The sequence below is a fragment of the Salmo trutta genome, chromosome 21 (assembly GCF_901001165.1).
Source record: "Salmo trutta chromosome 21, fSalTru1.1, whole genome shotgun sequence".
Taxonomy (NCBI): Eukaryota; Metazoa; Chordata; class Actinopteri; order Salmoniformes; family Salmonidae; genus Salmo; species Salmo trutta.
Window position 1 is genome coordinate 24017594 of NC_042977.1, and position 13467 is coordinate 24031060.

At 44.2% G+C, this 13467-nt stretch overlaps 1 protein-coding gene across 1 annotated transcript in view; it reads left to right on the forward strand.

The window, feature by feature from the left end:
* LOC115157001 (translation initiation factor eIF-2B subunit gamma-like) overlaps window positions 1-13467 on the forward strand; it is a 47207-nt gene that overhangs the window by 17552 nt on the left and 16188 nt on the right. Inside the window, exons 6-10 of the mRNA XM_029704833.1 lie at window positions 6416-6505; window positions 8591-8724; window positions 8843-9033; window positions 9300-9362; window positions 11792-11940. Coding sequence (XP_029560693.1) covers window positions 6416-6505; window positions 8591-8724; window positions 8843-9033; window positions 9300-9362; window positions 11792-11940 — 627 coding nt within the window. The remainder of the gene's footprint in view (window positions 1-6415; window positions 6506-8590; window positions 8725-8842; window positions 9034-9299; window positions 9363-11791; window positions 11941-13467) is intronic.

Consider the following 13467-nt stretch of genomic DNA (forward strand, 5'->3'; position numbering starts at 1 on the left):
GTTGACGCGGGTCCATCACATCTAGGATTTGACGAGAAGATCTTTCTTTAACCTAGGCTATGATAAATGATCCCACTGATGGTTTCACCGTCAAAATGTTTTTTTAACTACATAAGTCAGCATGATATTTTAGTGTATTGATGACAATAAATCAAATTAATTTGCTAAATAAATCATATTATTCGATTAGTTTCAATACCATCTTAAAAGATAATGAAATGCATTCTGGGATTCATTGTGCAAATACTCTCTAAAGCGCTGTTGTTTCTGTCATCGTTTTAAGCAACAGTTGAGCTAGCTATCAAGAGAACGGACAGAAAAAAATAATTAAAGAGAGAAAGTCGAGAATAGAAAATTACAGATTTAAAAATCAGCAATGTATCAACACAAAAGTGGAGTCCAAAAGAGGAAGGCCAAAAATGATAAAGCAAACGAAGTACAGTATTAAATTATTTTTAATTAGATTCATTTTTTAAGTGCAGTTCATGTGCAGCCATTGCTAGCACAAGCAATGTAGCAGGACCAGAAGAGGATGTAGGTTTCTCATCGCCAGCAGCAGCTTTTAGCGGGTCAAGTGAACCAAGGCCAAGCTGTTCCATCGTGCCAGAGAAGCAACTTTGACAGAGGATATAGGTTGTCAGGTATCGGCGGATACGACCCTGAGCACAAGTCAGGCCGGACAAGCTATCCCCGGGCGGGGAGGAAGAGGAGCAGGGCGAGGCTAGAATCGTGGCGGCTGAGGAAACAGGTGGAAGTGGGACAGACAATCTTTTTACCTATTCAACTGACAGGGGGCATTATGCAACAAATGTGGATGCAAAAGTTAAACGGCACGTTATTGCATTAGGCTCGTGTAAGCCTACTGGCCTATTCCCAAGAGATGACAAAAGGCGGTGTTTTTCCGTGTTGTGTTACACCACTACAACTAAGGCTGGAATCAAATTACCACGTACATGGCTATGTTATTCGGCCAAGCTAGATTGCGCATATTGTGAGCCTTGATTGCTGTTCGGAGATCGGAGTGCCACTTCTCTGATGCGTGGGTGAATGGGGTGAGAGATTGGCGCCATCTAACATCCAAAATAGCATGCCATGAGACATCCCAGATTCACATGGGTGCCTGTTTGGTATATGAGCAATGGATGCTCAATGGCACTATTGACGCAGAAATGGAGAGAGGCGTGCGTAACGCAGCAAATTTCTGGCGACAGGTGTTGGAGCGCATAGTTAATGTAACTCACACATGCATCATGTAATTTGGCGTTCAGAGGGCACCGTGAAAAGCTGGGGCAGGTCAACAGTGGGAATTTTCTCAGTATAATTGAACTGCTGTCATTTTACGACCCAGTTCTGAAAGAACTTTTAGAACGCCCTGCAGGATCCGTTAACTATCTCAGTCCTCAAATCCAAAATGAGCTGATTTATATCTTAGCCGAGCAAGTGAAGTGTGACATTCAGGGAGAGATGCAGGAAGCCCCATTTTTTTTCTCCCTTCTTTCTATTATTATGGACACAACACCGGACGTATCCAAAGTAGACCAGTTAAGCCAAGTTTATCGCTATGTGAAAGTGATAAGGGATGCAAATAATGTCGCCACAGATCTGACCATCACAGAGTTGTTTTGGGGATTTCTGGAGACTGCTGACACATCAGCAGCTGAGCTTCAACATCAAATCCTGGGCAGCATAGAGGATAATGGGCTGGATATTTCTAAATGTTGTGGGCAGGAGTATGATGGAGCTGCTAACATGAGCGGGGTCTATTCGGGTGTGCCGGCCAGAATATCCGAAAAAGAGCCGCTTAACCTGGCTCTCAACGACTCTGTCAAAAATGTGCCAGAGATTAAACAGTTTTATGATACTGTTATACATGGTCAATGTTGAGTGGTATATTTGATTTTGCATCAGAAAAAGATATGTGGACGTAATGAAGGCCCTCACCAAGATTGTGCTTTAAGTGACAAGAAGGACGAGAGGGGTGAATCAGCATTTAGTTGTTCTGCAGACTAAGATTTTAGAAAATGTGAACTTGGTCTCCAAAATGCTACAGGCCAAGGACGCAGACCTGCACAGGGCAGTCAGCCTACTCAAGGACATGATAGAGGTCCTGTCCGGATTCCGACAGGATTTTGAGAAGGCCAAAGTCACTGCAAAGAACCTTGCCGACAAATGGGGAGATCAGAACGCATTTGAAGACACTCGGAGAAAGAAGGCAAGGCGTCATTTTGATGAGCTATGCGAGGACGAGCGACTGTCTGATGGGGAGAGTCGTTTTAGAGTCAACGTCTTTAATGCAAACCTTGACATCGTTATCCACCAGCTGTCAACCAGATTTAAGTCTGCGGGCAACATCTAGTCAGTTTGACTCCATCCATCCCACTACCCTGGCCAACGCAGATGATAATGATGATGATGATGATGCGCTCTACAAGACCGCCAGCTGGCTGGCTGAACATTACAGCAAAGACATATCAGCAAGCTTCCATGGCCAATTACTCTCTTTCATGGCCTGTTTTAAGAAGGAAATAGCAAAGCACACTACAGTGAGAGACCTGGCCAAGATGCTCATTGTGGATTACAATTCAGTCACTGCTACATTTGGGGAAGTAGTTACAGCGATGCTCCTTTTTATGACTCTGCCTGTAAAACGGTAGCCAGTGCCGAGCACTCCTTTTCCAAACTGAAAATAATGAAATCATACCTGAGGAGCAGCATGAGACAGGAGAGACTGAGTGAGTTGGCCATTCTGTCCATTGAAAACACCAGGGCCAGAGCCATGGATATGAATGCCATAGTCAACGACTTCGCAGAGCGCAAGGCCCGTCGAATGTTGTTAAAAGACACGCTGCCATTTAAGAAATCTGTTTGAATGCTCCTCTTGATTGATTTGCTGGTGTTTTTGCTATAGGCCTCTGCGGGAGGCAGATCATTTGAAATACCGGTATGTCAATTTTGCCACCGTGCATAACCTCAGCGAGCATGTACTGGGTCATTAGCTGTTTTTCTGTGTTTCTGTCAAGAGATTGATCTATATGTTTAGGTTTTATAATATAGGCTATTGCCTATTATTTGCAGAAAAAATAGGGTGTTTTTTGACCGCTTTGTGCTTTCCTTGGTGCTGATCGACTTATACGGGTTAATTTCTGACTGCCGTCCATGGTGCTGAATGTGTTGGCTATATTGCGGCTTCTCTGGTAACAGCGTCAAATGTGCCCATAGATTAGGTTCTGCTCTGCTGTTACAATGCTTAGTAATATTAACACACAGCCTTACCAACAAAATTATTTAAATTTTAAGGGAAATATGGGTGGTGATAGGGGCCCTTCATTTTTTGGGGGCACCTGGGCCTGTCATGATTAAGCTACGCTACTGCTACCATAGTTTAATTCTCTTTCCAGATGAAACCATGGATTTGTTCATTCACTTGAGGTCTACAGTACCTGGTTCCCGCAACACTAAATATATTTGAAGAATGTAGTACCATTGCAAAACTAGTAATACAGTATGTGTCTTGTCCCCTGTGTGCCATGAAGCACACTCCTCAAACATTCCTCTCTTTAAATAGCGTCAATGTATTGTCCGATGGCAGGGAATCTATACATTTAACTGCACATTTTCCCAGCTAACTACCCAAGTCTGGACATTTTGGGGCCGTTTGTATTTACCTTCTGTGCTCAGACACGAGAGAGGACAAAGAGCCAAGGTCTTTATAGTAAAGCGAAATGTAGCTGGATGCTTGAGCAAATTTGTCTGGGCCTTGCAGTGGTGTTGACACAGACTAGGTCCAGAACAGCAGTTAGCACTGTCCCCTCAGAGAGAAGCACAAGGACTATTACCTCACAGCACTGCTGCCATGTGGAATGTGCTCATTTAGGAGGTAGATCCTACTTCATGCTGAGGTTTTTAGTAGTCAGTCATAACGCTTGGGAGTGAATCACCGTAGCCTGAGGAGTTTTGCAACAATGTTCTGTTTCACTCATCAGCCAGGCCTCCTAGACTACCAGGAATAACACATTAGACTTGTTTTGGAAATGCAGTGGCTTATGGCCAAACGATGCGTATTGTATTTCTACTAAAATTATCACCCAAATGGGGATCCTTCCATCAGCATGTAGACGGATAGACTAGGCCTGTAGCCGCTCCTGCTTGTGTTTAACCATGGTGTCCTGCTCCGTAAAGGGCACTTGTCGACCCCCCCCCCCCCCCCAACCGCTCCCATCCTCGCCAGACCACACCTGACCCCCAGCCACCGTACACTGATCCCTGGGTGTCTCTCCTGCTTGGCCTCCCTCCCTGCCCGCCCGCCCGCCCGCCCGGCCCCACAGGTGCCAAACAAGGATGTCAGATGCTGGGTGTTCCTATAAATCTTTGTTTACTTCCATCTGCATTTGGCGTACAGTTCACACACACACACACAACCTGTTTGCTGTGGTCTGTGTGTGGACCGGAGGACCACATTGGGACCACATGTGGGTGGTGTGATGTGCTAGAATATTCCTGTCTCTGTTTTCAGCCTCTTGTTGGTGGATTCAACACATGGCCCCTCTGTGAGCTGGTTAATGGAATGGCTCAAAGTTGTCATAATTTACCTCTTGCCTGTTTACCCTCCTCCCCCTCACAACGTGATTTATACGGCCCAGCATCTGGTTCTGAAATCTGCATCGCCAAACAGACCTCCTGACTTATTTATGTTTTAAATCGCATTCTTCACCCAAGAAAAGGAGGAGAGGGGAGGCTCTCACATAAAGCCCCGGAGATGAGATGGTTTTCTTATGGTTTCGCTTCATAAATGTCACATTAAGGGGAGACGGGGCGTATGGGGGGCCCAGTTGAATGTGACACCACCAGGCAGGCTGGATAGTCGGTTTGTTATGGTGGTGCTTCACCACTCTGATCATGGTGGGTGTTAGGGGGAGGGTTCATTTGTTTCACCTGGTGCTCTGATCCAGAGGTCATATAGAATATAGACTAGTGAGTGTATGATATGGCCTTTTATGATCCATTGCCTTGGTTCTGTCCAAGGAACTGTTTATGGAGTCGGGTCTCCTGGCCACTTTATGTGAGCAGTGCTTACAGAGGCCATCTCACAGGATGAGGCCTGCTTTCACCATGGCCATATCTACTGTGAATACAGTGCTAGCTTTGCTAACTGACATCACTGTCTTAGAGAATTGATGTTGGCTTCTGTAGGCAATTTCAACTGTAGGCTTAGATTTAATTCTGTAACTAACCACCATTCGGCAAGTATAGAACGTTATATTATCAAGATCATTTTACCCGAGGACTTCAAAAATAAAACCCAAACAGCAATTATTCTCAATTAAAGCGTTTCTACACGATACCACCACAATCTCTGATCCTGTGAGTTTTTCCCATCTCTTTCTTCCTGCCTGGTGCAACAACCTTTGGTTTGCCTTCAGCTGCAACTCAGAGACTTCCCACATCACTCAGACAGCCTGGCTGCTGCTGCTCTCAGATGAATTAGACTGGCCTCCAGGGCAGGCAAGCAGCCGCCTCTGGGCTGTGTCTCAAATGGCACCCTATTGCCTATGTAGCGCACTACTTGTAGTGCACTATAAAGGAAATAAGTTGCCATTTTAGCGCTGGGCTCTATAGCAGCCTGCCCTGCCTGAACACAGAGGATCTATACCCAGAGCATTGTCATGTCAATTGCAAGCTGTAAAACAATTGGGGGGTCCGCTGGTGTTGGCATCTGACCAGTTAACGCAGCACTCACTGCAGTTCAGACTGGACACGGTTGCCATGACAGTGGCAACCGTTTCTGGGGCAGGGCCTGTGGACAGAGGCTGGCAGGGGACAATACACAGATGCAGGACTTTTATATCACCTCTTTTCTTTTTATCATAACAGATGTTCTGTTCTGTCACATACTGCTTTCAACAGAGTAATTAAGGAGGTAGAATGAAAAGCTAAATGAAAGACTGTAGTTATTTTTACTCTTTGTCATCTAATTAAAAAAACATCTGGAGAAGAAAAACAAAAAGTGGTTTTGCTCATGTAAAGAAAGAGGCTTGGTGCCTCAGTGTCTGCTACAGGATACTTTATAGTGTGTTGTGCCATGAACAGTGACATTAACTGTGGTACTGGCACCACCTGTGTTCTCAGTAGCCAGTTACGGTTCCCCTTAAACCTGTGTAGTAACACTGTTATTACTCTAACAAAAGTGAAATAGGGAATAATCCTTAGCCCTCTCGGGTGATAGCAAAATTGCTCTCAACTCCAAACCAATTGCTAGAGTATGTAATAAGACATGTTAGTACAATGTTTCTATAACAACTACTATGTTACAACACAGTGATAGAGGTAATGCAATCTAAAACGTCTCCGATGGCTTTTTAGTTAACATGTGATTTGATTTACCCCCTACGTCTCTGTCTCTCTCTCTTTCATTTAGACATCCAAGGATGCACATCAAAACTGGCCTTGTGGATGCCCACCTGTACTGCCTGAAGAAGTCTGTGGTTGACTTCCTGGCGGATAACAAGTGAGACCATTTTACTTTGCTTGCTTCCTAAATGGCACCCTATTCCCTGTAAAGTAGTGCACTGTGTAGGGAATAGGGTGCCATTGGGATGTAACCTTTGTGCATGTAATTTTCTCACAAATGTGCTCGTGTTTTATGTTTAATGTATATCAAATGAGTTTAAGGTACCGATAACCATCCACATGAATGTGAATACAATGTATTGCTATACGCAGGTGAAATATTGAACAGCACCTTTCTTGCCAAGGTTCATGCGTGTTGAATTTGAGTTAATATGAGAACAGGCTGTGACTATGGAAAGGCTTTGAGGCTGGTAGGTATTGTTGTCAGGTGTTAATTTGTTTTACAATGTGCCACTTGAGCAGTTTATTAGGCTTTTAGCCCCCTTGTGCGTTAGTGTCAGAGGTACACCTCAATCACAACTGTGTTGATCATCTCACTTCCTCATACTTCTGGTTTTCTTTTAAACTGCAATCACTTTGGACCAATCAGAAAGTCTGTTTATTGCCCACAATGGGGCAACTTTTTGGGGTTACCATATATATTAGGACCACCGCCATAGACTGACATGTATCTTCCAACATATTGAAGTCATTTAATGGATCTCTATGGCCACCACCACCAGATTAAATGGTCCACAATTTAAAAGATGTACTGGATCATTAAAATCAAGGCCAAGCAATTGAAGGCACTGATAGATGCTTAGACCACTTAGTTGAAGTGTGTCCCACTTTGATAAATGTACATCCTATTGATGTAGCCTATATTTTTAGTGGTGTTACATTCATCTACTCACATTCACCTGCCCATACATCCTAGGCAGGGGATACTTCAGAACTGGGATGGGGACAGAACAGGGCTTGAATGAGAAATGGGTCTAGTAATTGCTAGCCCCCACCCTCCTGTTCTTACCCCTCCCCTCCCGCCACCACCAGCAAGACTAAAAGCAGCAGCATAACCTCTTCCTCCACCCACCCCCCAGTCCAGTACCCCAGTTTGTCCCCCCCGTCCCTTTTGTGCTTGTTAAACTGGCATTGTGAGGAGACCCAACAGCTCCTTTAAGTGGTGTTGAAAATAAGTGCAGGTGGCAATAATTGGGGAGTGCATTGACTCACTCACTCGCCCGGCCCACTTTCCCTCCAAATAGGAATTTTCTACTCGGGGTTTACATAAATACTCTGCATTGCAGACACTTGTTCCTGCTGCTTCCCATTGCTTTAACATTTGAATTCACCAGTCATCCTGATATAAATATAATTTTATGTTATCTGCCACCCAGACTTGGGAGACCTCAAAAGCACTAACCGCTTCTTTCTTTCTCTCCCGCATCAAAGTAGGTGGACTTTTTTTTGTCCCCCTTTTTTTCATGTTCTCTCCTTTTCCTCCCTCACTCTCTCTCTCTACCTCTCTCTCCATCTCTTTCTCTATCTCTCCCTCTTGAAGCTGCTCTGCTGTGGAGCACTCAAGGAGAAAAATGGACAGAGTAACTGTTGTTTCCTTCTCTGCATTCAGATGGAAATTCTAATCTCCCTTAAAAGAAACTAAAAAGAGTGAGAGATGGAGAGGGACATTGAGTGCAGTGCAGGAGAGCGGAGAAGGAGGAGAAAGTTAAATTGCCTACTGGGCTTACATGGTAGTTTGAAACCACGATTCAGCCTAATCTTTTTTAACCTGTTAGGAAAGCCATGAACGTGTACACTGTGAAATGATCGTGCTTGTTTCTTTCTTTTCTGGTTAGCGGTAACCCTCAATGAGCAGAGATGGGCCTAGAACTTGTGAAAGCGTTCAGTACATGGTCATTAGCCATGTACACTCAAAGGCATTCCCCCCCTTCTCACCCCCTCTCCCTACTTCCTACTTCTATCGTTTTGATTGGCCATGAGGAAATATCTGAATCAACATAGAAATATTATGAGTAGAATTGCCACGGTCAAATGTTTTACTCATTCTGATTCTATGCTATTACTTTTCAAAAGAGTTGGGGGTCAAATGTTGGACTAAATGAGAGTCAAATGTATTTTTTACTTTCAATGATTGTACATATTTCAACAACTGAGTAAGTATTGTATTTTGTTTTTCTCCAAGGTCTGTCTCTTCGATTCGGGGAGAGTTAATCCCGTATCTCGTCCGCAAACAGTTCTCTAAATCCATGACCTCTCCGAATGTCAACGATGAAGCTGATCAGAACCTTAAGAAAAAGGATGGCAATGCAAACTTGGGTAATGAAACTATACTTGAACATTTTAAGAGAGTTTCCATAGCTAGGTTGTAACTCACTTCATGCACACACACACACATACAAACTCAACTGTGTGTATCTGCTGTCTGTGTGTGTAGAGATTCAGATCTTGTCCAGGGATGAGGTGCTGCTGCAGCTAACCCGGGAGAGGTCCTGTTGGAATGACCATCGTGGGGACATGAGTGAGGCCTACCACGGAGGACGCCTGCGCTGTTACGTGCACATCATGGACGAGGGCATGTGTTACCGCGTCAACACGCTAGCGGCCTACATCGAAGCCAATCGCCTGGTAAGTGAGAGAGTGAAACTAGATGTACTAAACGTGTATTCATCTGTTTCGGACTGCTTCATGGCTAGCATGCTCTTCTCGTACACTGCTTTCTTTACCTGCCACATCAAACTAATAGCCGGCTCTGTTAGTAACCCTAACTTACAACTTTTAGATGTGATTAATATGACATTTTATCTGGTGAGGAACATGCTCCCTGTACATTACTGGCATTATTGTTTTATCCTCTTCAATGAACATGTATGCTATATTGTCTTGTGTTCCAGGCCCCTAAGCTGTTTGATGAGCCTGCAGTCCATCCATCAGCAGCGATATCTGTGCGCTGTCTGGTGAGTAGCTAGCCTAGTAGCTAGATGGGTGGTTCTCTTAGACGTCTGGCACAATGTTTATTTTCAGACTGCATCCATGAGTCTGTGTCTGAGTCATTAGCAGGTTGTAGTAGAATGAGCGTTGTGAGTGAGGATGCCATTAGAGTGAGTGTGTTTTGGTGAGTCACATGCTATTCTTATTAGTTGTCTATGAGGGAAGATGCTCTAGGTGTGTGTCATAGGGGATTAAGGAGCATAAGAGGCAGGGGAGGCCACTAGCAGAGGCCCTCAGCTCCTCTTGCCCTGTTCAACAGTTGGGGACTTTTGGCCACTACACCTCTTACAGATGTAGGATCTTAATTTGAGACAGTTTGCTACAGCAGGAATTATAATCCTGCAGCAAAAGGAAATGTGAATTTATTATGTGGATTATAATTACCATTTCAAAGTGTAAATTACAAACTTCAGAAGCCTTTTTAAACCTCAAATACATTAAAAGTTCCTGCATTTCTGGAAGGTTCTGCAACAGGATGATCAAATTAAGATCTTACAACTGTAGGTTGCCTCTCCACAATCTTTATGATCAAACTGCTCTCCAAACTGTCAAACTTTTGAATTCTAAAGTATAATCCTACTGTTGTTCTGTCTTTCCTATCATTCACAAATATATATATATATATATATATATATATATATATATATATATATATATATAAATATATATTTATATTAGTATAAACTTAGCAAAAAAAGAAACGTCCTGTCACTGTCAACTGCGTTTATTTTCAGCAAACTTAATGTGTAAGCAAACTTAATGTGTAAATATTTCTGTGAACATAACAAGATTCAACAACTGAGACGTAAACTGAACAAGTTCCACAGACATGTGACTAACCGAAATGGAATAATGTGTCCCTGAGGAGGGGGGGGGGGGTCAAAATCAAAGTAACAGTCAGTATCTGGTGTGGCCACCAGCTGCATTAAGTACTGCAGTGCATCTCCTCATGGACTGCACCAGATTTGCCAGTTCTTGCTGTGAGATGTTAGCCCACTCTTCCACCAAGGCACCTGCAAGTTCCCAGACATTTCTGGGGGGAATGGCCCTGCCCTCACCCTCCGATCCAACAGGTCCCAGACGTGTTCAATGGGATTGAGATCCGGGCTCTTCGCTGGCCATGGCAGAACACTGACATTCCTGTCTTGCAGGAAATCACGCAAAGAATGAGCAGTATGGCTGGTGGCATTGTCCTGCTGGAGGGTCATGTCAGGATGAGCCTGCAGGAAGGGTACCACATGAGGGAGGAGGATGTCTTCCCTGTAACGCACAGCGTTGAGATTGCCTGCAATGACAGCAAGCTCAGTCTGATGATGCTGTGACACACCGCCCCAGACCATGACGGACCCTCCACCTCCAAATCGATCCCGCTCCAGAGTACAGGCCTCGGTGTAACGCTCATTCCTTCGACGATAAACGCAAATCCAACCATCACCCCTGGTGAGACACAACCGCAACTCGTCAGTGAAGAGCACTTTTTGCCAGTCCTGTCTGGTCCAGCGACGGTGGGTTTGTGCCCATAGATGACGTTGTTGCCGGTGATGTCTGGTGAGGAACTGCCTTACAACAGGCCTACAAGCCCTCAGTCCAGCCACTCTCAGCCTATTGCGGACAGTCTGAGCACTGATGGAGGGATTGTGCGTTCCTGGTGTAACAGTTGTTGTTGCCATCCTGTACCTGTCCCGCAGGTGTGATGTTCGGATGTACCGATCCTGTGCAGGTGTTGTTACACATGGTCTGCCACTGTGAGGACGATCAGCTGTCCGTCATGTCTCCCTGTAGCACTGTCCTAGGCGTCTCACAGTACGGACATTGCAATTCATTGCCCTGGCCACATCTGCAGTCCTGGCATGCAGTCCTGGCATGCCTCCTTGCAGCATGCCTAAGGCACATTCACGCAGATGAGCAGGGACCCTGGGCATCTTTCTTTTGGTGTTTTTCAGAGTCAGTAGAAAGGCCTCTTTAGTGTCCTAAGTTTTCATAATTGTGACCTTAATTGCCTACCGTCTGTAAGCTGTTAGTGTCTTAACGACCGTTCCACAGGTGCATGTTCATTAATCGTTTATGGTTCATTGAGCAAGCATGGGAAACAGCGTTTAAACCCTTTACAATGAAGATCTGTGAAGTTATTTGGATTTTTACGAATTATCTTTGAAAGGCAGGATCCTGAAAAGGGACAATTCTTTATTTGCTCTGTGTGCGTGCGTGTGTATATATGTGTGTATATATATATATATATATATAAGAGTTTGATTTTTACACTGGAAATTTGATTCACTGATATAGTAAACTGTAGGAAGGGAACAGATTGAAGTGTACATTCTGGTGTGGTCTTTTCAGCCTATGATCTCTTTTTCCTGACAACGTTCTACCACGTCTGGTTATTGTCTGCCAGATTGGTGCTGACAGCATAATAGGAGCATCCTGTCAAATCTCAGACAAGGCATCCATCAAAAGGTCAACGATCGGCGCGTCCACCACCGTCAGGGAGAAGGTCAAAGTAACCAACTCCATCATCATGCACGGAGTTACCATTGAGGAGGGGTGAGTAGAGTCTACTGTATACAGATTTGGACCATTTCTACCACTGTGTCCTTAGACTTTAGAAGCTGTGATCCCAGGACATTTTACCAGGTAGTCATAGATGACACTTTATGGTAGAGAGAAAGCAGTGTAAGCAACACTGTTATTTCCATTTGGAAAAGACTGGGTAGTAAACTCCCTTCTCCAATTATGCCCAGTATAGTTTTAAACCACAAAGGGGAACCATCAGGTTTTAGAGGCCAGTGTGTATGGATGACTCCGGAGTATATGTGTGTTTTGGTTTTACTATCTTTGTGGGGACCAGAAGTCCTCACAAGGATAGTAAAACAAGGAACATTTCACTGGTCCCCACAAGCAAAATGCTTTTTTACGTTTAGGATTAGAATTAGGAGTTAGGGTTTGGGGTTAGGTTAAATATTAGGGTTAGGGTAAATAGGATTTGGAATGGGAATCAGTTGTTTGGTTCCCACAAGGATAGTAAAACAACTGTGTTTGTGTTTGGGTGGGCTGCAGTGCGAGGAGGGGACTGACTGCCTGAGGCTTGTTTTATGTGATATGTGGGGGAAACAGAGAACACTATGTTGACAATGTCCATTGGTGGGCAGTGAACCAGAGCACGCTTACAATGGCATACATAAACACATAGGTGATGAATATACATGGTTAAACTATGCTGTAGCTAGATTCTCAGCAACAACAACAACTTCCTTCATAAAATCACAAGTGGAATTTCTTTTTTTTCTTTTTTTTTACTTTTACCTGTTGTCTACCTTTTTTAAAGTGTCATATTCAACTATTTATTGTGGGTGGATTGCTGACTATGTAAACCTACTATGAATAGTTAATTTTTTTCAGTCTAGCATTGGGAGACATTTTTAATTAAAGTATTTTCACTCGTGCTGGCTGTTTGAAAGGATGTCCTGGCTGGTGATTTGAAAACTGCAAGCATGACATGAATCACAGGAGAGAGGCCACTGAGAAGTAGAAAAGGAGCCTGTTATTTTAAAATCAGACATCCTCAAATCCTGGGGAAGAGCTTTATCTGGCAGAGTTGGGCTTTAGCACAGTCCCTCTTAAAGACAGGGAGGCCTGAGCCAGCGGGGGTACCCTCATGTCCGAGTTAGTGCACGCATAAAGAGAAAGAAAGAAAGAAAGAAAGAAAGAAAGAAAGAGAGCGAGAAAGAGAGAAAATAGGAAAATAAAGAAATGGCAATTATTTCGCAACATAAAAAAAGATGTAAGAGGGGATTAGCAAATCCCTGGCATGTTAAAGAAGGCACTTGCATTTTTTGGTCCCTTTGTTTGCATGTAGGAGTGCTTGTTTACAAAGCAGAGGCTATTTGGGGGGGCTGCGGTCGAGGTCGCAGGGAGGCAGGCGGAGGATGTGGGTGGTTGAGGTGTGGGGGTGGGGGGTCACAGCGAGGAGGAGCACAGTGTCAGTAATTAGTGGTGTTTCAGTTGGGCTTCTTTGGTGGTCTCTCTGTTTAAAACTCCAATCCTTGTAATCTCCCATTGCCATCAACCCCC